We start from the raw sequence: 23,260 nt of genomic DNA on the forward strand, positions 1-23,260 counted from the left end.
ATCATATTTCACTGCTGTTTCTATACATGCTGTTTTTATGTCCCGGTGACCAGTGAAAGTGCAATTCTGACTCTCTGCCCATTCATTTAGATAGGAGCTGGTCTTGTTATTCTGAAATAGCTGCCAGAGGCATTGCCAAGATGGCGGCCGAGTGGCACGACCTGCCTGAAAGGACTTTGATATCGCCCACTTAACAACAATGTTACCGCTCTTTAAGGCAGGAAGAGATCATCTGACTGACATGTAAAGTGAACAAAGTTACAAGTCTTTCAGGTTCAGGTAGCTCTGAGAAACATCACTGGATATTAAATCGCCATGGAGAAAAAAATAATTCAGATTACTGTGCAACAGTCTCTATGTGAAACTCTGGAAATCAGAAAATCAGGCATAGGAGATAAGAACAGACACAATATCTAGTTAACTTTTTTCTAAATGCATATTTCAAAGATTTGAAGTCACAAACCTCACAAATGTTTTCAATTCCAATATTTAAGCTCCTCTTCAGAAGCTTTTAAATATGATTTTGTGTACCACCAGACTGATATAAACTAGGGATGTCCCGATCAGGTTTTTTTGTCCTCGAGTCCGTGTCCGAGTCATTTGATTTTGAGTATCTGCCGATACCGAGTCCCGATCCGATACTTCTAAAATACATAATAAAAGAATAAAGAAGAGCGAAAAAACAGATCCAGGATCTTCAATAAATTACATTTTGAAATATATTCAAATATAAAACAGCTATTTTAAATAGGCTAGTAAAAATATTTCAAAATCTTACTGTTTTGCTGTACTTTGGATCAAATAAATGCAGGCTTGGTGAATAGAAGGGACTTCTTAAAAAAAAAAAAAAAACCTTAACAAGCTTACTGTTCAAAAACTTCTGACTGGTAGTATAGGCAACTTTATTTTTTCTCTAATTTCTAGCTTTTAATTGGCTTAGAAATCTATAAATGCTGGACAATAACAAATAATAATGATTTGTTCATATACTACAAACACTGTTTATCACATAATAATGCAGAATAGTTTCTATACTGTAATAAGTACTATGTCAATCAGCACTGCATTGTTCATACTTTATTTATCACCTGCTGGAGATGACTTGAAGTGAAGAACAATTTATTGTCGTGATCATATATAAACGTCTTCGTGTTTGCATAAGTTTCTGTTTTCCTGTGAGCACCACAGCATAGCTGGACGTTTTTGTCCATATTAGGAATATCCTGAAATCAGCGCGAGAGCGTGCTCCGGCTTCGAGTATGAATGAAACACACACTGCATGAGAGTTTAGCGCTCTGTGATGTTCATCTCGTTGTATCCTGGGTCAGAATGAAATATCAGGTCATGCGCAAACTATCATGTCTCTTTGAGTTTGAATCTATATTTATTCACACCAGCTCTTGAAAACAAAGTGATGTCATGCCGCACGCGTTGCTGTTTCTTTGTGTAGTCAAAAGGGTCTAACTCTGTGCCACCGCATAACAAAAGATGTATTAAAAATTAATGAGAATATATATATATATATATCCGAGTCCTGATCGGGAGGTAACGTCCGATTGTTGTGGCAGTTGGCAGCGTTCACATTATCCAACACAGAATTTAAACAGCATTTAAAAAGATAATTACAAGTTTAAATGGCACAGAACTCAAATGTAAAGTTAGACTTTATAGGTAGATGATTACAAACCACTGGTGATTACAAACCACGGCCATAACTGAAGAAAGGATTTCAACTGCTATAGGCTATATGCATTCAAGAAAAACAAAAGCTGCAGATGAAGACCCCTGAGGCCCAGGGGTGCCAAAAAAAAGAGGTGGGAACAGTGTGGGTGGAACGGGGGCCCCCTGGGAAGCCTAAGCTATGGCCAGAGAGCGAGACCTCCTGCCTCTGTGTGTGAACTCAGAAATGTCTCCCCATAGCACTCTTAAATTACCGCCAACTCCTACGCAGCTACAGGAAACATCTCCACATAACTTACCATGTCTTCTGCTTCCTTTATATACAGCAATATGGTCTCCTTATATACAGCAATATGGTCAAAATGGTCTCCCAATTTCTCAAGGATGTGAACATTTAAAGAGAGCATGGGACTCACCGCTGTCTGTGTTCCAGCATAAAGCTGCAGCACAACAGGCCTTTTCAGTGTGTCACCCACGCTTGGATGAAACCACACTTTGACATACTCAGAGCAGGCCTCCAGTTTCTGGCCCCCAGGGGAGTGGCCAGCAGAGGACTGGGTATTGAAAAGGCAAACAAAGTTCCAGATGAGGGCATGTGGCACTCAGGCAGGATGTTAACCCGGGTCTACACAAACTCCATCCCACTGCTACATGCTACCAAGAAAATAATTCACAAATGTTCCCTAAGACAATAGATCTTTCTCTTTAAAACCTCATGCACAGGTCTAATATACTGTTACACTGAAAGTTTTGCTGTTTAGCTTCTCAAAGGTTTACATTTACTTAGCCTATATACCGACTATAACTGACTGTTTTTACGTGAATACTAGCCAAGATAGGCATTTTGACAATTTTGTATGAATTTGGCCCTTTTCGCACTTACTTCAGTAGTGCACTATATTTGCATGCTTTGTGTGTGGGCGCACAGAAAACGCACAGAAAACGGTCTATAAGAGAGCATGCAAGTACTGTATTGAGCTATCTTTTGAGTCTTTTTTGAGCTTGAATGTCTTAAAGTCACTTGAATGTTTAAATTGGTAAGACTTAAAAGCATGTACAAATGATACATTCCGTCATCTGTTATCTCGTTATAAGTGTGTGAATTAAAATAATTATGCACAATGCCCACAACAAATTTCAGGTCCTGCTCTGTCTCTTCCGCTAATTCCTCAGCTGTGAATGATGTAAGTGGTGTCACTGTGATATCACTGAGAAGCTGCAGCCATGGAGGGGATGATTTTTGGTGTGGTGGCCCGCCACAGCAGAGTGAATGTAGAGGAAACACTGTGTAAAACTTTTTACTACTGAATGTATCCTCAAAATGAACTGTTATAGAATTAAATATACAGAATTTATCACCAAGGCTAAATAATCTCATTTTTGAGGGCTTTCCAGTGGAAATACATCCCAATCCATGAGGATTTTGAGATTTGAGTTCATCACCGCAGGAATGTTACATGCTTTTCCTGAAGCAAAATCCTTAGTGTAGCATGTAACAAAGGAGTCATATTTAACATAACAAATGTAGAAACCCAGAAAATGCAGTAAAGGACAGGTGAAAGACTCATTTATCTCATTTGACTGCGACCAAGTTCATTTGTATCAGAAATAAAATGTGTTGCCTTGAGGTTTAAAGCAATAGCAGCGTGTCAGTCATTTACCTTGTCTCGGTAAAGTGAATTTATTCTGCATTAAAGAGACACGTTTCATCGTCTGTGTGTGACTAGACCTACGCTGAAAATGAATTACATAACAACTGACTATCAAAGACTGATGCTTTTTCTTAAGCACATAACTTGCCTGAGGGATTTTGTTTTGTCTAACATTTAATAACACAAATCCCACTCTCAGATGTTCTGTTTCTTAAGGGCTCTATTTTTCCTCACTAAGTGTTCCCATTTTTCATTTCTTCAAAGTCTCTAGTAGCAGACAAACTGACAATAGAGCACAGCACAAAACATGTTTTATTACCCATGGAACAATGGGGTCCATTTTTCATTCCATATTTTCACAGCATTCCTCTCTTTTCCTTCATGCCTGACATGGAGTGCCCTACTGCCAACAATCACCTTCAGGAAAGAAAATTCCAGCAGCGGGTATGTGAATGCATCCAGACTGTTTCCTGCATGTACACACATGCTTGTGTACACACACACATACATACAAAGGCCCGGTGCTTTCCTGCGGTTCTGCAGCCGAGCTGGGATGAAGCAAGCTTGAGGAAAACAGTGCTCACACTGTTCATTCCTAAATCCCTCTACAAGGCAGCCGTGTCTGCTCCCATCCCATTAAGCTGGCCTTTAGGGAGCTGTGCTCACATAAAATTCACAACATCCTGCACACTGACTCTCTGCTCACACTGCCAGACTTCCAAATGGCACGTCATCATAAGCAAGTCTGTTTGATTATCTGCTTTCCTCGGCAAACAAGATCTGCACAAAGAATGAAAATGATTTTTGGGTTATGAAACAGAGGTGCGTGGAGCTTGAAGAAAAATGACAAATCCTTATCTCTACAGTCTCTGCTTTGTGCCATTATGTGGTGGCTCATCCATGACATGCACAGAGAAAATCCAAGAGAAAATAGAATAATCTGCAAATATTACTCATTTGGTGTGAGAGGAGAACCCATAATCCAGATGGTTATATTTTTGTGGTAGTTAATTTTGCAAATGATAAACGATCAGACTTCAAGACTCTTAAGAAAGTGAAGCACAAAGGGCATCATTCTTTGTGCAAGTGGATCTTCTTGTGCGAGTGCCTTTGAAATAAATCTAGATGCATTTGCGGTCACAGGACGGGTTCACGCACGGTATTGAAATGTGTGAAATTTGCCACTGTGGTGAAACACTAGCACAGGCTGCTAAAGCAACATGGCAAATGTCAGCACCAGGGATGGAAATTAACTCTTTTGTCCACCGGCCACTGTGTCTGGTGGATTTCAAAATCTACCAGCCACTCAATGTTTTTACCAGCCACTTTCTTGTTTTTAACCGACAATGTGTAACTGCATGTGAAAATTAATATTACAAGATCTACAATACTTAAGCAGTTTATTTAATCTCAAGTCTCAATGAAATACTGACATTTTCTCTTTCAGTGATGCTCAAAAATGCTGCCTATTTAGGCAGCTTACTAGGTTTTGAAACAGCCGACTCTTGCTGAAGCAGCTCATTCTCTCAACTCCGTAGCCCAACCTGATGATACACTGCAATGTTTTCGTACGCATTAATAATGTTGTATTTAATTCCAAAGGAAAGGATTCACCAGTATTTGTATGTGTAAGTGTATATTTTTTTTGTGTATTTTTTATTTTTTTTGTGTGGTTGAGGGAACACATGGGGAAAAAAAGTCCCCTGTTCAACACTGTATCACTGAAAGAAATCTCGGCTCGCAAACTTTAACACCATCGACAAACAAACCCACAGCATTTTTAATACATCTTTTTAAGCGTCTCGTCACGCCTGAGCTGTCAAACATGTGTAGCAATACAATGTTGTTTCTACATAACTTACAACCCTCTACGGACACCTTGGCAATTTAATCGCCATTGGCTAATAATTATTTTAGTTCACTCGCCAGTCAGTCAAGCCTTATAATAATCAAGTATCATTTAAGAATAGAATTTAGTAATTACAAGTAAACTTGATAACCATGTTTGAATGCTTATTAGTCGTTTTAACTGAACATTTTAACTGGACTGGTGGTGGTGCTTTTTTGGTCATTCAGTGTTTCTGTAAAAAAAAAAAATAATAATAATAATTTGGGAATAAAAACTTACAAAAATACTGATAAGATGATAATAATAATACGATTCCTACTAATAAAAACTATAAATCACACTAAGGATTACTAAGGATTAATGAGCTGCTGGATTCATGAATATTAATCAGGTTTTGTGTGTTCGCTCGAACTGATTTGCTGAAATCAAAACAGGGACGATAATAGGTGAGTGCCAGCCAATGAGATTGCCGTTCGCACATTAACTCCACCCACTACCGGAAAACCCGGCTGTTCTTAAAAGCTGAGGTCTTCCATAGGGAACGCCATTATTTTGACAGGAAAATACAACAAATAATATTGTTTAAATGTAGCAAGTCAGGCCATCGTTAAAAAATATTCTTGTTTGCCGTAACCCGACCAACCCTGTCAATTTAGCACCCACTCAATTTTTTATTTTTTTTGCTTTTAGTCCGACCGACTTGCCGATTGTAAATTTGCGTTAAGACCGACCAATTATTTTTTTACTCTTCAAACAACTGATACAAACGCAATAAAATACTATTAATTATATTTAAGTAAGTATTGTAAATATATAAATTGCCTTGGCCTACATACAAATGAAGGCTATCTTCTTTAATTAAAAAAAAAACCCTTGACGTCATCTGTGTTTACACGGATGTCACACTGTGGCCTGTGCGTTCGCTTCGTCTCATACTCTCACTCACGGCCAGAGTCAACGGTTCATGCTTGGTAATGATGGCTGTGGCTGCAGTAAACTAAATGTTCGTGGTCACTGTTCAAAGTCATACGGGTTCGGACACCATAATACATTTAAAAAAAATCATTAAAACAGCTCGACACCGCTTTAACTTGGCACGAAGTTCTGGAAAAACTGTGCCCAGATCTTTTCCCATCCCTTCTCCTCTCTAGTCTAAAACCGTGACCGTGTCGACTGTCACTTTATGTTCGAAAATCTATTGCACGAATCAAGCACGAATCAACCAACACAAGTTTCGAAAACGAAAATAAGAAAATGATTTTAACGACCTTCTCTCGGAGCGCGTCCAGGTTTTTTTTTTTTTTGAACAGGCGTCACACAGCAACTGCAGCTTCGGACAAACACGCATAACAGCAAATAATACTTCTGCACAATGTTTCTCTTTTTACAACAGAAATGTGAATTCAGCTGGTATTCAGTCTCATACAGTTTCGGACTTGAATCGCCTAGGGCTGTCAAAATAGCTGAAAAAACTAAATTCAAATTTTTTACTTAAATATGATCAAAATTCGAACTGTATTCGAATTTTAAATGCATAATTTCAGTTAGGGTGAAGAAAAGCTTTTTTCTTCTCTTCTGAGGCTCTCAGATTATTATTGCATGTTTATTCAAAGCATTAGAATACAAGACTGTGAAAAAAACATAATATTTAAAATAATGTTTATGAACCAATTATTATTAATTAAGTTGCTTAAAGATCTATAAACAAAACAGCATCATGTATGCATGCATTGTTAAATAAATAAAAAGGGCGGAAAACCAGTCACACAGGATACATTTTTTCATTTAAAAACATGAGATGCAGTGGGATGGGGAACAAAAACCCAACATAAAGTCTCGAGATATTTTTAGAAAATTAAATGAATACATTAATTTTACATGTCTTTCTAAACATGCGGCTCTCTTGTGCGAGACGCAAGTCCAACGGTGTCCCTCTAGAAAATGCGCGAAATATGCGTTCTGTGTGAATGGCTTGGTTTCAGTTTTGATGTAAACAAGATCTTCTCCACATTGATTTTTTTTTTTTTTTTTAAGTGGCTTCAACTGGATAGGCTAACATAACTTTATAATGCAATGACACATATATTGTCATCGCATCTCGTGCGTGTACACGAGGTGAAAGATGAGAAAGCAGATACTGCGTGTCGAGCTCGTCCGCCTTTGAAAGATGTGTAGACACAGCTGTGCGCGCGGCGAGATGGAATGGAACACGTACCGGGGCTCATAAGGCAGCTTCCTTAATGCACACCTAAAATTCGAATGCGCATTCGAATGTGGATTTTTATTTTAAATTTTTTAAAGATTTTTTTTTTGATAGCCTAAGAAAATCGCCAATGCGATTTTTTTGTTGTTGTTGTTGAAATTTAATCGTAAACACAGCCATGTTGTAGCCTGCAGTAAATGTTTTGCATTATGGCAGTCCACTCTGCTTATTGTTTTTCGAAAATGTTGCACTCCTGTTTGTCATTGTGCACGTAACTTCACGCCAATAAATCATCAGAAATATTGGTCTTTACCAATATATTGAATCTTTACATTCCTCCTGCCTGTTGTCCGTGGATTTACCTATATTTGGTGTTATTTGCCGTATAAAACTTTAGACATGCAAAATCGATTTTACAATCAATTCAATGAACACTCGTCACTCAAATCAAACAGGATTTTTTTCACAAAAGTGACAACCCAAGAAAGCAAAGTAAACGTTCTCTCATTTGTAGGTTGCATTGATACGTAGCGGTGGATGCAAGTAAAACAGTACCTAATTTTTTTCTCACCTGAAATTCATGCAATAAACATGTTTTTGACAAAGATTTAAATTTGTTTGTGGTCTAGCCTGCATCAAAATGAGGTTTGCAATGATGCGCCCGAAGGCACGGGTTAAAGACCCAGTCAGTGACGTCACGATATGCTAATTTGTTTAAATTCATAGTGACATCATCACCATCACAAAAATTTACTTTTTTTTTTTACATTGAAACTTGAAAAAAAAAATATAGACCGACCTACCGACCCTCTTTTTAAAAAAATTACTGTTACTGCAAACCAAAATATTTTTAAGGATGGCCTCAATCCCCTCTCTCTCTTTCTCTATGTGAGTGACGGCGATTTGTGCTCCTTAACGGTACATTATACAGGTGCGTTGCGCATCCATTGAGGAAAAAAAAGCACATATCGTCTAACGGAGAGTCAGAGAGTGTTAGCGAGTGAAAATATCTGTGCTAAACTTAGCCTCCAACTTACACACTGGCGAGTAAAATCAGAGAAATTGGCTAATATTAGACATCATTTAGTAGCCAGAAGGAAGATTTAGTCGCATATGGGAGTGATTTACTCGCAATGTAGAGGGTTGACTTACTAGCCACAGAGCTAACTTCTGAAAAAGTACTTGAAGACTGGAAATAAAATGTATCCCCCGGACAGCAGTTATTAGACACGCTCCCGATAATACTGTTTGTTAGTTTGCTTATTATGCCGTTAAAAACAATAAGATAAACACAAACTGTCCATATAATCTAAAATGTTGCAGAATGCTGGAGGAAAATGAACTTACCGGGGTCTGACAGAGACGTGAAAGTATGCGGAAACTTGTGAGCGATAACAAATTCAACTCTTCACGCGATCTTGTATATCATGAGCGCGTGCTATTAAGAGTGAGGAGTTGTCGTCATAGCACAGAGCCCCTCCCCTCGATATCACAGTCTCCGCCATGTTGGCAGGACACCGGCGGCGAAACAGGATTGTTTAAATGTGTTGTTAACTCGGTAGTAGATGAGGTTTTTGCAATTCCGGACTGTTTTACCATGCCTGGAAGTTACTGCTGCGTTAAAACCTGCTGCAGTACCTCACACGATACATATGAAAAACATAGGAACAATGGAATAAAGTCCATCTACAAGCCTCCAGGTGGTGAAAACAGCGTTGTACTGGCCGTGAATGCAAGGTGACTTACATCGTAAACAATATAATTCACAATGTCCATATGTGTGCACGGAGATAAATGGTCCAGGTCTCTGTGCCGCTGCAGGGAGCTCGTATGGGTCGATATTTTGGATGCCTGAGAGCTTCTCCAAATACCGCTGTTTTGCACTTGGTGTGAGCTTGTTCCTGTAAGGTTCCCTTTTCTTTCACCTTATCTTTCTGCATTGCTTTACTTTCTTAATTTCTTTCTCGTATTCGTAGATCCGTCTCTGTTCCGCCGACATAATAAATGCGCAAAAATTAAAGAGCTCTGAAATGTTTAGTCGCGCCTCTGTGAAGTTCTGAAGGCGTTGCCCCTGGCAACTGATAGCGTGTCCTACCATCATGGCCGACCGGCTCAGACCCCTCCCAAATCAACCCAAATCGGCACGTGACTCCTCACTCTCAATAAAACGTACTGTAAATAACCAACAGATATATCACTCCGCCGGCGGCACTAACTTCAGCTGCAAACACTAACTTTACTGGGAACAACGCCGCCGCTTCGAGCCCGGTTTACACCGCCTTTCTCCACGGAGCTGCTTCGGATGATATGTACACACACACCAGGGATGGAAATTAACTTTTTTGTCCACCGGCTGGGTGAAACAGTATACTATTTTTATCTACCCGCCACGGTGGCCGGTAGGTGAAGCGAGTTTACCCGCCACAACACAAACACACCCGCATTTGGCTGGTGGCGGGTGCTAATTTCCATCCCTGGTCAGCACCCGTTTATCATGAGCTGGAAACTTAATAAGAAATCCACATGTGAATTTTCTCAGCATTATATCTCCTTTGATTATTAATTTAGCCTAATTAGATTTAATACTAAATTGCTGTGTTGTAAGCATCTTTGCCCAGAGGAAGTGGTCCTCTTGCTAGGTTTAAGGAGCCAAATGCTTTGTGTATTTGAAAAGCTTACTTTAATTACACTGTAGCCCATATCACCAGATTTAACCCTATTATTACAGCTTATTTTCACCCTCAAGATGTAATTCCTAATCACAAATAAAAGGGGGCATTTCCATGAGATGGAGGAAAGGAAACAAAGCAATTAATTATCTGGGTGTGTCGAAAATTTTGCACCACAGGCATATCTTAGGTTTACATTTATTTACTTTAATTAAATGCATGTTTAGAGTAGACATGTGCCGGTATTCGGTAATGCAATATATTATGGTAATGAATATGCACGATATTGTTATCGTGGGAACTTCTAAATACCATGAATAATTATTAGGGGTGGCACAGTTCAACTTTTACACAGTTCAGTTTGTTTCATGGTTTTAGAGTCACGGTTTCGGTACAGTTTGGTATGTTCAAATAAATACAATAGAGTAAAGATACAAAAAATAAACAGTGATTTTCGGGGGGGGGGGTTAGGTAGGTCTAGCATTAGTTTTTAGGTACAGAAATTGAATAAAGTAATCAAATGTAAATCAGCATTGCCTATTGGACTGTATAAATTAAATATTATTCTTAATTAAAGTTACAAAAGTTTTAAATCAAGAGCATTGAGTGATTTATTTGTTGTTGCTGTTCAATTAACATAAAGACTATCACTTTAAGAGAATGCACTGATCCAGTGCACTAGTACAGTAGGCCTAAATTCAGCCGGATATGTCTGCTATAGGATACTTACCAAGACGGGCATTTTGACATAATTTTTGTCTGAATTTGTCCATTTAAACACAATACTTAAAGGTACAAGTTGTAAGATATTTGCAGTAAAATATCCAAAAATCACTAGCCTAGTGTTATATATTTTGTCCAGTTGATTACTAACAATATCTCTAATGTTTTCAACTACTTGTAAATCATGAGAAAATTCCCATTCTAAACAGTGACATGGGGCAGTGCAGTCACCTGTGAATGACGTTAGTTCCCCTTTGTTACCGTCTTTACTAACGTAGAAACCACATGACAACAGTGTGTGGACAAATGAGGAAGTAGCTTCGTGACAAACTTCAACTAGAAAGAGATGCCGATCCCGCTTGTGTTTTACTCGACAAGTGAGTTGTTTTGATTCGTATCTTTACAGAAAACGTATGCTATTATAACGATCAACAAGATTAGTATAATGGGGCATACACGCCAAATGCGGGGCATTGCGTCTCTAGACCTGGTCCCCGAGCCACTTAGTTATCACTTTTGCCTTATGGCACGGTGCTCCATCGTGCTGGAAAATGCATTGTTCTTCACCAAACTGTTGTTGGATTGTTGGAAGAAGTTGCTGTTGGAGGGTGTTTTGGTACCATTCTTTATTCATGGCTGTGTTTTTGGGCAGAATTGTGAGTGAGCCCACTCCCTTGGATGAGAAGCAACCCCACACATGAATGGTTTCAGAGCCACAACAGTCAGGCTACATTAACATTTGTATTTGAAACAGTGGTCTTTATTTGAGATATACATAAATCTGAATCATGCTGAAATAATTATTCTCAGAAATAAATATTAGTTATTTTACACTTTTAATTCAAAAACGTACAAATGCATTAACCTTTGGCAATGAAAGCAAATACATTTCAAAAAAAGTTTTTTTTTCTAGTATTTTTCTTACAAATTAAATTTTTTTATTTGTAATTTGTAATTACAGTAGTGAGATCTCATTTTATTTTATTTAGTAATTTTTATATAAAAATGATTATTAATATTATTTTATAGCAATATCAATATATATTATCTATAGTATACAAACACACCATCACCCCCCCCCCCCCCCCCAAAAAAAAAGAAAAAAATCTTAATTAGATATTTTCTTTAAACCGTGCAGCCCTATGGGTGTATTTTAATACACTATACTATTAGCATATAATATGTATTATATATTATATGTAGTATATATAATATTCATATAAAAGTATTACATTAGTATACTATTCATAACATAATTTGTGCTCACTGAATAATGTAAGGCACATTTTATTAAAGTGAGAATCTCCAGACATCCTCCATTCATATGGTACATGCTAACGCAAACCATTAGGATCTGGCATCGTGTTAATAAAACATAGGATTTGTATGGGAACATCAGAGCTGTATTCGGGTCATCAGCCATGTCCGTTACAGATCACCCCCTCTGAACCCTGTGATGACTAAATGGCTGCATCGTGCAAATACATCAATAGTTTAATTTTTCTGTATCTTGTCAGAGATAAGCACCCCTTAGTCAACACAACAAGGAGAAAGCTGTCTAGATTGGGGATCACACTGAGTCTTGGCAGGACCTCAAACATCTGCTAAAGGTCAGGTTTCCACTGTATGGAACCAATCAATGAAGCCCATAGAGCTTCCAAACAAAGAATAGTGTTTCACACTGCAGAAGGAACCTTGCCCTTCATTTAAAGGACACTGATTTTATGCACTCAGTAATCCCCTCTAGGCAAGACAACCTTCAATCCATTGAAGAACCAACAAAAAGACATATGTGAAACTTGACTTGTACTTATATGTTATCAATTTGGATGTAACTGGTCATTCTCATTGCATCACATCTACTGCTTCTTCTGAAACAGAAAAACTCTATACAAAACAATTATTTGTTGTAGGGTTGTGCCGATAGACGATAGTATCGCGTATCGACGATAGTCAGAGATATCGACATAAGCAGATTTCTCTGTCGATAATCAAGACGATATTAGGCTCATTTTCCTATTAATGTATTAGATTATAATAATAATAACTATTATTTTTATTGGGCTGCTTATTAAAATAAAACTGCCCAGCTATTTCATTTCAGCATCACATTTCACACACACACACACACACAGCGCGTGCGAGCGCAGGAGGATTAGAGCCTGTAGTCACTGAAACTGTCCGGCTTGACTCTGATAACTCGTTAAATCCATGAAATGAAAGAGATAGAAAATGAGGAGTTGGTGTCCAACACATTTAATGGCTGCTACACGACAACACGCTCTTCTCATACATGACAGATTAACTCTTTCTTGGCATTACAAATAAATTAAAGACAAAATATTAACAAGGCGGCAGAGCAAACTTATCCATAGTGGTTCTCACGTAGACCTTCTATTAGACTTATCACTTATAACACTCACTATGTGGTGATGACGTAGAAGGACTACGTGAGAACCACTATGGATGATAAGTTTGCTCTGCAGCCTTGTTATTATTTTCATGCACACCGCACTATAATGTGATGCATGCAAAATACAGAGTTTTGGCCGTTACTAAGTCACCATCCACAAACAGACGTACATCGTCCGCAGATATAAGGCGTTTCATTGCACTTTAACAAGTAATCTGAATGGCCTATATATGTGCACTATTTTAAACGAGCCCTCACTGAGTTTAATGCCACAGTTATGTTAGAATGCATCTCATTCTTGTTTCTGTGGCGGTGCGTCGAGCTCGTCATGAGGTGCGCGGTCCGGAGCGCTGTATGACTGATGCATCAGTTCAATTCAACTTTACTCCAAATATATGAACTTACCTGTTTTAAATACTTTATATTTACCGTGTTTGTTTATGCCCAATAGTAGTGTTAAACTGTTGGACACACAGATGCGGCAAATCGTCACAGGACGCACGATATGACAGTTGTGTCCGACTATATATATGAACGTAGCTGTTTTAAATACAGTATTTTTACATTTAACATTAGTTTATCAGTATGTTTTAAAGTATATTTTTTCAATAATTGGTGATTCCATAGGCTCTCTCATGCACCTGCAAGGTTTAAAACACAAGAACAAAGAGTTTCTCTCTTGCTCCACCCATGCACGATAAGATCGTGTATCGTCGATCTCACGGGCTGACGATATGATGATTTGAAAAATGATCATATCGCCACACACTAATTTGTTGTTTTTAAAGCAAGTAACACAAATGTGTAAGAGTGATCTTTTAAATGTTTTTGATGAAGCATCTAAACAATAGCAATAGCTATTGAAAATAGCTAGAAAATTTTATTACAACAGCAATTTTACAGTAGGTTGTGGGCAGCAAGACCGTCATTTTATATCATGTTTAAGTAACCCAATTTTATATTATTGTTATGCTATTTATAATATAATAACTTGGTTTTAAATGTTAATAACTATATGGTAATGCCTATTTTTGGACAATCTAGCAAATTAATTATTCTACAAATCAAATGTTGTCTTTCTGTTATGAACTTGAATGCATGTGAATGCAAACAACATAATTCAAAAGAAATTAATGAGTCTGGCATGAGTGCAAAGGTAACTTCACAACTAAAATAACTAATATTATAAAACCGATAGTCCTGACTCTCAGTTCTTATTGGATTGACAGGATGTGTAGTCTCTGATTTCATTTACTTGGCATTAACATCTGCTTTTCAAGTACTCCCAAGTACCTGAGTACTCCACATCATACCTTGCATTCATATATTATTTACAATATTGCTTAAATGCCATAAACAACTAAATGTTTTATGTTGTGCCTAACACCCCTTAATAACTGCAGCCTCTACCAGCTGATACATTTCTATCAATGCACAACATACACTGTCATACAACTCAGCCATAATCCATTGTGGTATATTCAGCCACTACAAAGAACAATACTGGGCTCAAAAATGTAAAACTGGCACATGTTTGCATCAAAGGTTTCTTGAGAGCAGCAGACACAGTTCCACCACATGATGAATAGACCAGATTTCAGCATTGTTCCTGGACGATTCTTTGCTCGCTGTAATTGCACTCAAATTTCCCTGGAGATTTTCACTAAATCTAAAGAGCAGCAGCCACTTGCTGTGCTATGCCAAAGGTATGTGTAGCTTTATGTGTTCGTGTGTGTGTGTGTGTGTGTGTGTGTGTGTGTGTGTATCTCAAAGTCTGTTGCGGCTCCAGGCGTGAACACACCTCCCACTGGGCCTCTCTTTAAAGGTGTGTCATGGTGCACAATAATGCCTCCAGCTTGTGGGTGTTGCTTTTCAGCCCCAGGCACAACAAAACAAAATAAATGTGGGCTCTCAGCAACCTCCTTCAGATCTTGCCAAGCTACCTCAAGTCATGACATTGAGACAAACCAAGACAAAACAGCCACTTAAACTCAGATGTATATTTCCATCCTAAGCTAGATTTAGGTACAAAGCATGTGCCCATAAAGGTGGTCTGAGCAAAAACACTTTCTACTACATCAAGCTGTATGCCACTTTCTCTGTCTTCTGCTTTCCTGTGTCCAAGCAGCACTTCCACATGCATCATTGGGCAATAACATATGTGACTATTCAAAGAAAGAAGTTAAGATATTGCTTTCTAAGGGGCCGTTCACATATCGCGTCTTTTGCGCGCTCAAGTTAATTATTTCCATAATGGAAGCGACGTGGTCGCGATGCGCACGCGGTGCGACTCGCCCGTTTTTTCCAGGCGCGTCTGCACCGCGTCGAGTTAAAAACATCTCAACTTTTCAGAATGCCGCAAGCGCACCGCAGGTCATGTGACAAGAACTAACCATTCAGCTTCATCCTTTCCTGTAACAACGTTGAAAGCTCAGCCAAGATGAAGGAACAGCTGATCATAGCGGTATACGGATTGCCATTTTGAAATAAATTTAGTAGCAGAGCTACTGAAAGCGATTTTTAGTGCTGCAAATCCATTTATCCTTTGCTGAAATTTCCACGTGTTCATGGAGAGAGCGCGTCATTGTTGCTTAGCAACGGCAGACGCCTCAGGAGCGCTTCTGCCCGAGCGCTTTGGAAAGGATGAGAAAGCGGCGCGCCTACCGTTTTCCACGCGTTTTTAGGCACGATATGTGAACGGCCCCTAAGACTGCTATCCGGACGTGGGACAGTATTTCTCAAATCAAATCACTCATGCCGGAATCGTCCAAGCCACAGTTGCATTACCTTTGAGCCAACAAGTGTTCATTTGTTTGAAGCAAATTTAATTAAGAGCACATTCCAGTATGCTTGTCAAATAGCATGAAGGCCACCTCAGATGGAACTGCTAAAAAAAGCCAAGCCCTTAGAGTAACAGTCCATTTATTTGATTTGTGAAAGTATGCGCTGAAAAAGAATATACAGTACACTCTAAATGGCAGACATCTGGTTTTGCTTAAGAGCACATTCAACAAAAGCAGAGAAGGATCAGCACAAGGAGATAGTGCTGGAAGCCTGCGTTGGTTCAGTCAACCATTCCCGCCTACAGAAAGCCTTGTTTGTGTTTCATTTCTGACCGTTTGCTGTCTTAACTCAGGCCAAAAAGACTCTACCATCACAGAAACCAAAATTAACAGTTCCAGTGAGTCGGAAATTAGGAAGCCCCACATAAATTGAGCAAGATAAATAAGTTTCCCTGCATTCTAATGTGAGTGTGATTCAGAAATAGTGGAATAGGCTCTGTGTGTCACTGCCGAACATAACAGGTCAGGATATACGACACTACTTAATCATTGCATCATCCCAGAGCTATTCAGACCTCCATCGCTAATGTGTCCATGTCCATTCACAAAGAAAGAGGTCAGTCAGCGCGGCTCCAATAAATGAACTAACATACTTTAATGTGGGACTGTACTGATATCCTAAATGATTTCAACTATACACATTTACCTCAATTAAATGCTCAAATATGCGCTAAACTGTTCTGTAGTGCAGCCATTTCACAACATAGGCGCTGTTCCAAAACCTAGTGAGCTGTCTTGCTGTCTGCTTGGTACATAAGTAGTATCCTAACTGAAGTGGGACCAAACAGGTAACCGATTTTGTCATAAAATGATATAACCTAGTCCGTATGATAGATTTTTGATAGATTTTTGTACTGAATGAATTATATTCATAACTGAAATTTCTCTTATTTTGTCCTCCACCATCGCCGATGGCTGATAGACATCTCTCCATGCCGCTTTACTAAAGATATGCGCCTCGCCTATTTTTGAAGACAAGAGTGTGTGCTCAAATATGCTCTAGAACCCTTCTTGCAATACGATCAGTCAAAGCAGCGCTGCTTCAAGTCGAACACACCTATTGGGTTTGTGGTGTTGTTGTTGTGCCCGCTAGGAAACGTATTTACACCATACATCATTGCATCGCTATATCATTGATATCGTGACACTTTTTTTATCATGTAAAAATTAGGGGTGTAACGGTACGTGTATTTCGGTACAGGGCTTTCGGTACGGTGCACGTGTGTACCGAATGATCGAATGCAATATTTTGTGTGCGGGAACATAGGTACATTTTCGTGTTTCCAGACGAACATATTAAGTGGCGGAAGTCTCCGCGTTCAGCGCAAATCCCGCCCTGCAGCTGATACTAAGGCCGGTGACACACTGGCTGCGTGGCGTGAGCGTGGCGTTTCTGCTGCGTGTCAGTTGAGGGGCGGCTGCTTCGCGTTTTCTGTGTTTTTACACACCAGAATCGTGTCTGACACGGCGCTGGCATGCTGCTGCTACTGTAGGTGACATAGAGGGAGACCGCTGACAGACCAGGATCTTGTCTTCACGACAACAATATCTATACTTCATGTTGAGCATAAATATAAAGCCTACTGATAAATGACACCGTCAACAGCATTGACGGCAAAATAGACTATGTTTGACAGGTGCAATATGCCAGTGTGTCACCGGCCTAAGGTTTTCAAAAGGCATCACGCGAGTGTGAACATCACTACAACTAGGAAAAAAACTAATGTAATTCAAACGCAGCTCCCGTCGGCATTTAAACAGGCCTTTGCTCTTAATTCTGATCGGTCCAACGCAATAACGAAATCTGAGCAGGTCTAAAAACTGAAACTGTTGATGCTGCACTTCACACTTTGGAAAAGTTAAATAAATTTTTTAAATATGAGCAGGCCTACAAGCTGGGATTGGTAATGCTGCACTGTAATCATAGTTATTTATTTATATTTTTCCTTATATTTTATTATATGATATTGGTTTGAGACTGAGAGTATTTTATTTAGTGGAGAACTTTGCAGCAGTATTTTATTTCTTATTCTTTTTTTATTTTAAATATATTTTATGAAAAAATATTTTAAAAAAGTGTAAACAAATTGTTAAAAAAGTTTATAGTAATAAACAACCTGCAGTTTAATGTTTGCATTTCTTTCCCTTACTGTACTGAAAATGAACCGAACCGTGACTTTAAAACCGAGGAACGTACCGAACTGTGATTTTTGCGTACCGTTACACACCTAGTAAAAATGTATACTGGTATTATCGTGGACAGTATGATATGGTACACCCCTAATCTGCACAGTGATGCACACCACTGGGCTTTTGTTGCTATGGGATACAGTCCAATGGCTGGACTGAGATGTCACTTCATCTGTATGTTAAAAAAATAATAACTGCAGAATTGATTTGCATTAAGTGACAAATGTCATGATCAAGGAAGTCATCACAAGACCTTGCGTATCATTATAATTGGTCAGGTTGAAACAAGAAAAAAAAAATGAGGCAGATAGACAAAAAAATCAATTACATTGTATTGTATAGTATTGCTACAACATTGAAACAGTGTTGAGTAAGCATCATCATGTAATTGTTCTCATAACAGAGGAGCTCAGAGTTTTTCCAGAGAGGTCTGGCTGGTACAGGACAGGGGTCAGTCCAGGTTAAACAGGCAGATTCTGGGAAGAGCATGTGCGTCACACATTGCAGGCTAAAATCAGTGTGACATTATTTGATCTTCATTACAGAACTATTTTAGAATAAAATGTGAAGGTTTTGTCAGTGGAAAAATGTGACAAATGTAAAGGTTTAACATTTAAATTGATAAGTTTAAATGCCAAACACACAGAAGAAGTGAAAAGTGATCAAAATGAATGTTTAGCTTGAAATATATTGGGTACGAATACAAAAGCAAGTAACATCAAGTACAATATGCATACTGTGCAATATTCTGCAAAAACATTCTATGCACTAATGCATACAACATACTGTATCCTAAAAATGCAATCAACGTTACCTTAATAATTTGATTAAAGGTGAAGTAAACAATTTCTGGATGTAATTTCACCAAACTAGGGCCCTATTAAATCCTCCAGCTTTTTTCCCATTTTTATGACTGGATTCCATGATTACATTCATGTTTTCTGAATTGCAGAAATCATATGGTCCTACCAAACAGAGCTTCAAAAAAACAAAAAGGTTTCTTGAATACGAACAAACAGATGCAGTCCGTATACTTCAAGTAGCTTGTATTTTATTTAGATATTTATATAGCCACAAACTGTCAACTACAAGGTTCAGTCTTTAAAATCCAGCGTTCAATGGAAGGCTGTTACTTTTCACGAGAAGCCTGACAAGGAATGCACATCAGAGAGAGGGCATATAACTAACACAATAGAGTACAAAAGTTCAATGTTTTTCCACCTCATTGCATTCACTTATGCGGCGTCCTTCAACACTCCTGGCAAACTACTGTCGCAATCCACCCCTGAAAGGGAACACGTTAGAACACTCTGCATTCAGGTTAACGCTCCCATCCACCTTTAATGTTTAAACTCGAGGCCTTCCAGTCATAAACCTCTTCCGCCGATAAGTGTCATATCTCTGGTTTTGAATCATTATTTTACAACTGCAAAAGATTACAAGGGGTTCTTTATATTACGTAAATCTAATCCACCGACAATTAAGATAGGAAATGTATCATTGGCGGGGCTCAGACAGAACTGCTGTCATTCCCGGAGTAAAGGTGCACAAAGAAAGAGTGCTCAATAAATCCTTTTAGAGAAGTTATGGAAACGGCAGCTCACTGTCAAAGGAAAACAGTGCAGGGTTATATTGACAGTCAGGCTGAACAAAGAGCAATCTCTCTGTAGGTTAACTCTGGTTCAGGGGAACGGCTGAACATAGCGCCCTTTATGCTGTGCTGCAGTGGGGGAGGGCGGTGAACGACCACTGGTCTCATGTTACGAGCTGTTTTCTTAAGCCAAAAATCACATGGCCACTTCCAGCTCTTTGCAGCCAGTTGTTGCCAATGTGATTGAATGATGTAAATAAATCTGCATTGGTATTTTTTGCAATTAGAGGCTTCATCATCATCCCTGGTATCCAGGCAAAAACAGTTGTGCGATGTCATGGGAAAAAAGGCAGAAGAATTTCACAACTAAACGATATGTGATTTTAGGATTGTTTACTGTATACTAAATATATACTGCACATACTAAATTGTAAAAAAAGTATTCTATTTCATGCCAACTCTATAATGTAAAACACTTTTTAAACTATTCTACCTCAGACTTAAACATTTTTTTAAATGACTACTTTTCCATGTTACCATAAAAAAAATGTCCTGCAATATACAGGAAAAAAAGGGAAAGAAACACAAGCGTTTACAGCTTGAACTTTCAGCTGCAAGGCAGCTATTGAGTATGGAAAGTTCTGTGTGCTGATTAGCAGCGGTACAGTTGGTGACCTCAGGACACAGCCCTGAAAACAAACGGCCAGCAAACTGTACACACTTACTCTATACACACAATGACAGGAGCCTCTCCATTCATCTCCACCGCATGAGAGCTGTCTAAATGATCAAAGACCAAGCTAGATTTAGCTTCAAATATAAGGAAAGTAGCCTCTAAATTAGTCTAAATTTGTAATATTTTCTACTCCACACCATAAACTTAAAATACATTTTACACTTCAAACTATTTTTTATAATTTAAGATATATATTAGTAGGGAGATTTTTGAGACCCATAAAAACACAGCATTTGAAATTGCTTATTACATTAAAATTGTTAAAATATATGTACGTCAAAATAAGGGGCACATAATAAAGTACCTGTACTAATTCTAACGATAAAAACAGAAATAACTATTTAAAATTTAATGTAAAAATTTTAATTGAACTCAAATGCAGATATTAGAAGTCTTAAGAAATTTAATAACTACAAGCGCTACAATAGTTTTATGAGGGGGTTTGGTAGATTTATGTATGTCTTATTACATTTTACCACTGACAAAATAAAAACTCTAAATTATCTGCAACGTTAAACATCACTGATGGCCAGGGAGTTATTTACTATGTATTCATGAATGAAAATAGGTCAGAATTGTTTTATGGCCCTGACCATTTACACAGATGTGTTACATATGGTCCATCTGTTTGCAAAATATTAGATTGCAAAATGCACTATCATGACTACACTGAAACAAAACAAAGCAGCAAAAATGCTTATGTCTGACGGGGGGGGGGGGGGGGGGGGGTAATATAAATCAGGATTTTAGATGTTTCAATTAGAAATCTTGATGCAAAACATTTTCATTAAACATTATCTCGTTACTTGTCACTTGTAAGCGTTCAACAAAACATGTTTTATACAAAAATAAACATTTTATTGGTATTGCAAAAATGACAAAAGTCACACGCTGACAACTAATATTATAATCCACCAACGATGAATGACTGAGATCCACGTAGAGCTCTACTAAGATACACGATCCCATTGCCTGACTGACCTCAAGCCTGTTTCCATGTACCAAGCGATAAAACCTAAAAATAAGCTAACATTTAACAGGCTATTTCAAAACGACATATCCCCAACTGAGATCTCCCGCTCGTCCAATGTATTTTTCGCAGCATGTTGACCGTTGTCTTACCGTCAGTTCGGGATTGTCGTGGTCGCGGTGAGTGACGGCTCGGATGACTCCGGCTCGCCAGGACCAGCTCGCGATGTGCGCGGGCTCCAGCGGCTCCTCTCCGCTCACGCACAGGAACCGTTTCCCGACCACCATGACGAAAAACCCTCGAAAACTTGAACACTCGCACCCTACCGACCGCACATTTACACTGTCAACTGCGTTCTGAACAAAAAGAAAGAAATAACCGCAACCCGGGGGATTTAAATTTCTCTCAGCCTCCACCCGCGAATGGTTGCTCTCGCGCTCAGTGAAACTGAACACTCTGGACCGGATCACTGCGAACGTAGAACTGGTATCCCTCCGCCTCTCACAACCCTCCAAGTGAAAACCTCAGTAGGGAGATTTCTACTTCCGCCAGACACATTAATTCTCAATGGGAGACTTGCTGCTTTCACACTATACGCCAGTGTTAGGAAAATAGCGCTTAGTTGTTGTTATTGTTGTACACATTAACAGGCAGTGCAAGAATGTAAAAACAATCAATACTAATAATTTAAATCATAAATACGGTTTTATAAAACTAATTTACCTAATGGCATTAATAAAGTATCTATCTGTCTGTCTATCTAGCTCTGTCTTTTATATTTCTGAGGCAAACATTATATGTCTGTATAATAATTATAATAAATTATAAACGAATAATGATAAACTATATGTAAATATAAATATTTTACCTAATGGCATTAATAAAGTATCTATCTGTCTATCTGTCTGTCTATCTATCTCTGTTTTTTATATTTCTGAGGCAATCGTTATATGTCTGTATAATAATTATAATAAATTATAAATGAATAATGATAAACTATATGTAAATATAAATTCTATATTTATAAAACAAATAAATTATATACTTAATATTTAAATACTTAAAATACAAGTGATGTAATAATAATTCTATAAAATATGATTTTGATATTAATAATACTAGAAACATACACAGCATATGTTATTTCTTTCCATTAAGTCATGCAGATGAAAATATTTTTACATTTTATGTCCTATTGTGTTCCACACTACTCCAATAGCTGACCTGTGGGCCATTCATTGATGAGCACAAGAGGAGCACTGATATATGGGAAGCATATCCACTGGATACAATCAGTCCGTGTCACCTTTAGGTCAGAGCAGAAGATGAAGACAGATATCTTGTGGCTGATAGAATCACAAATCATAGAGTGCTACTGAGATTGTTGGTCTTGCAGACACTCTGCTGAAAGCAGGAAGGCTAATCTGTGCCTGACTAAAATGTTGAATGCAACATGGCACGATTCCAATTTACAGCTTCTTGAGCATCAATTGGTGCATGCAACAAAGTGCATATAACACATATTTCTGTTTCTTCACATGCAGCGTGTATGTAATATGAAATTACAACATATGCTATGATTGAATGGTTGAATTTATTGTATAATAGACCTCACTGTAACAGAGACTCATTATTATGTGAACATTAAACATATTACAAATGAAAGAAAGGATATAGTTGAAAGAAATAATTACCTTCTGCTAAGTGCCATTATATTACCCCAATATGTAATTAATACACA

The 23,260-nt window shown here is 38.2% G+C and overlaps 1 protein-coding gene across 1 annotated transcript in view; it reads right to left on the reverse strand.

Annotated features, from left to right (window-relative positions):
- Window positions 1-21,894, reverse strand: part of LOC132120942 (probable JmjC domain-containing histone demethylation protein 2C) — a 181,517-nt gene extending 159,623 nt beyond the window's left edge. Inside the window, exon 1 of the mRNA XM_059530158.1 lies at window positions 21,672-21,894. Coding sequence (XP_059386141.1) covers window positions 21,672-21,806 — 135 coding nt within the window. The 5' untranslated portion in view covers window positions 21,807-21,894. The remainder of the gene's footprint in view (window positions 1-21,671) is intronic.
- Between the last annotated feature and the right edge of the window lie 1,366 nt (window positions 21,895-23,260).

The sequence above is a fragment of the Carassius carassius genome, chromosome 39 (assembly GCF_963082965.1).
Source record: "Carassius carassius chromosome 39, fCarCar2.1, whole genome shotgun sequence".
Taxonomy (NCBI): Eukaryota; Metazoa; Chordata; class Actinopteri; order Cypriniformes; family Cyprinidae; genus Carassius; species Carassius carassius.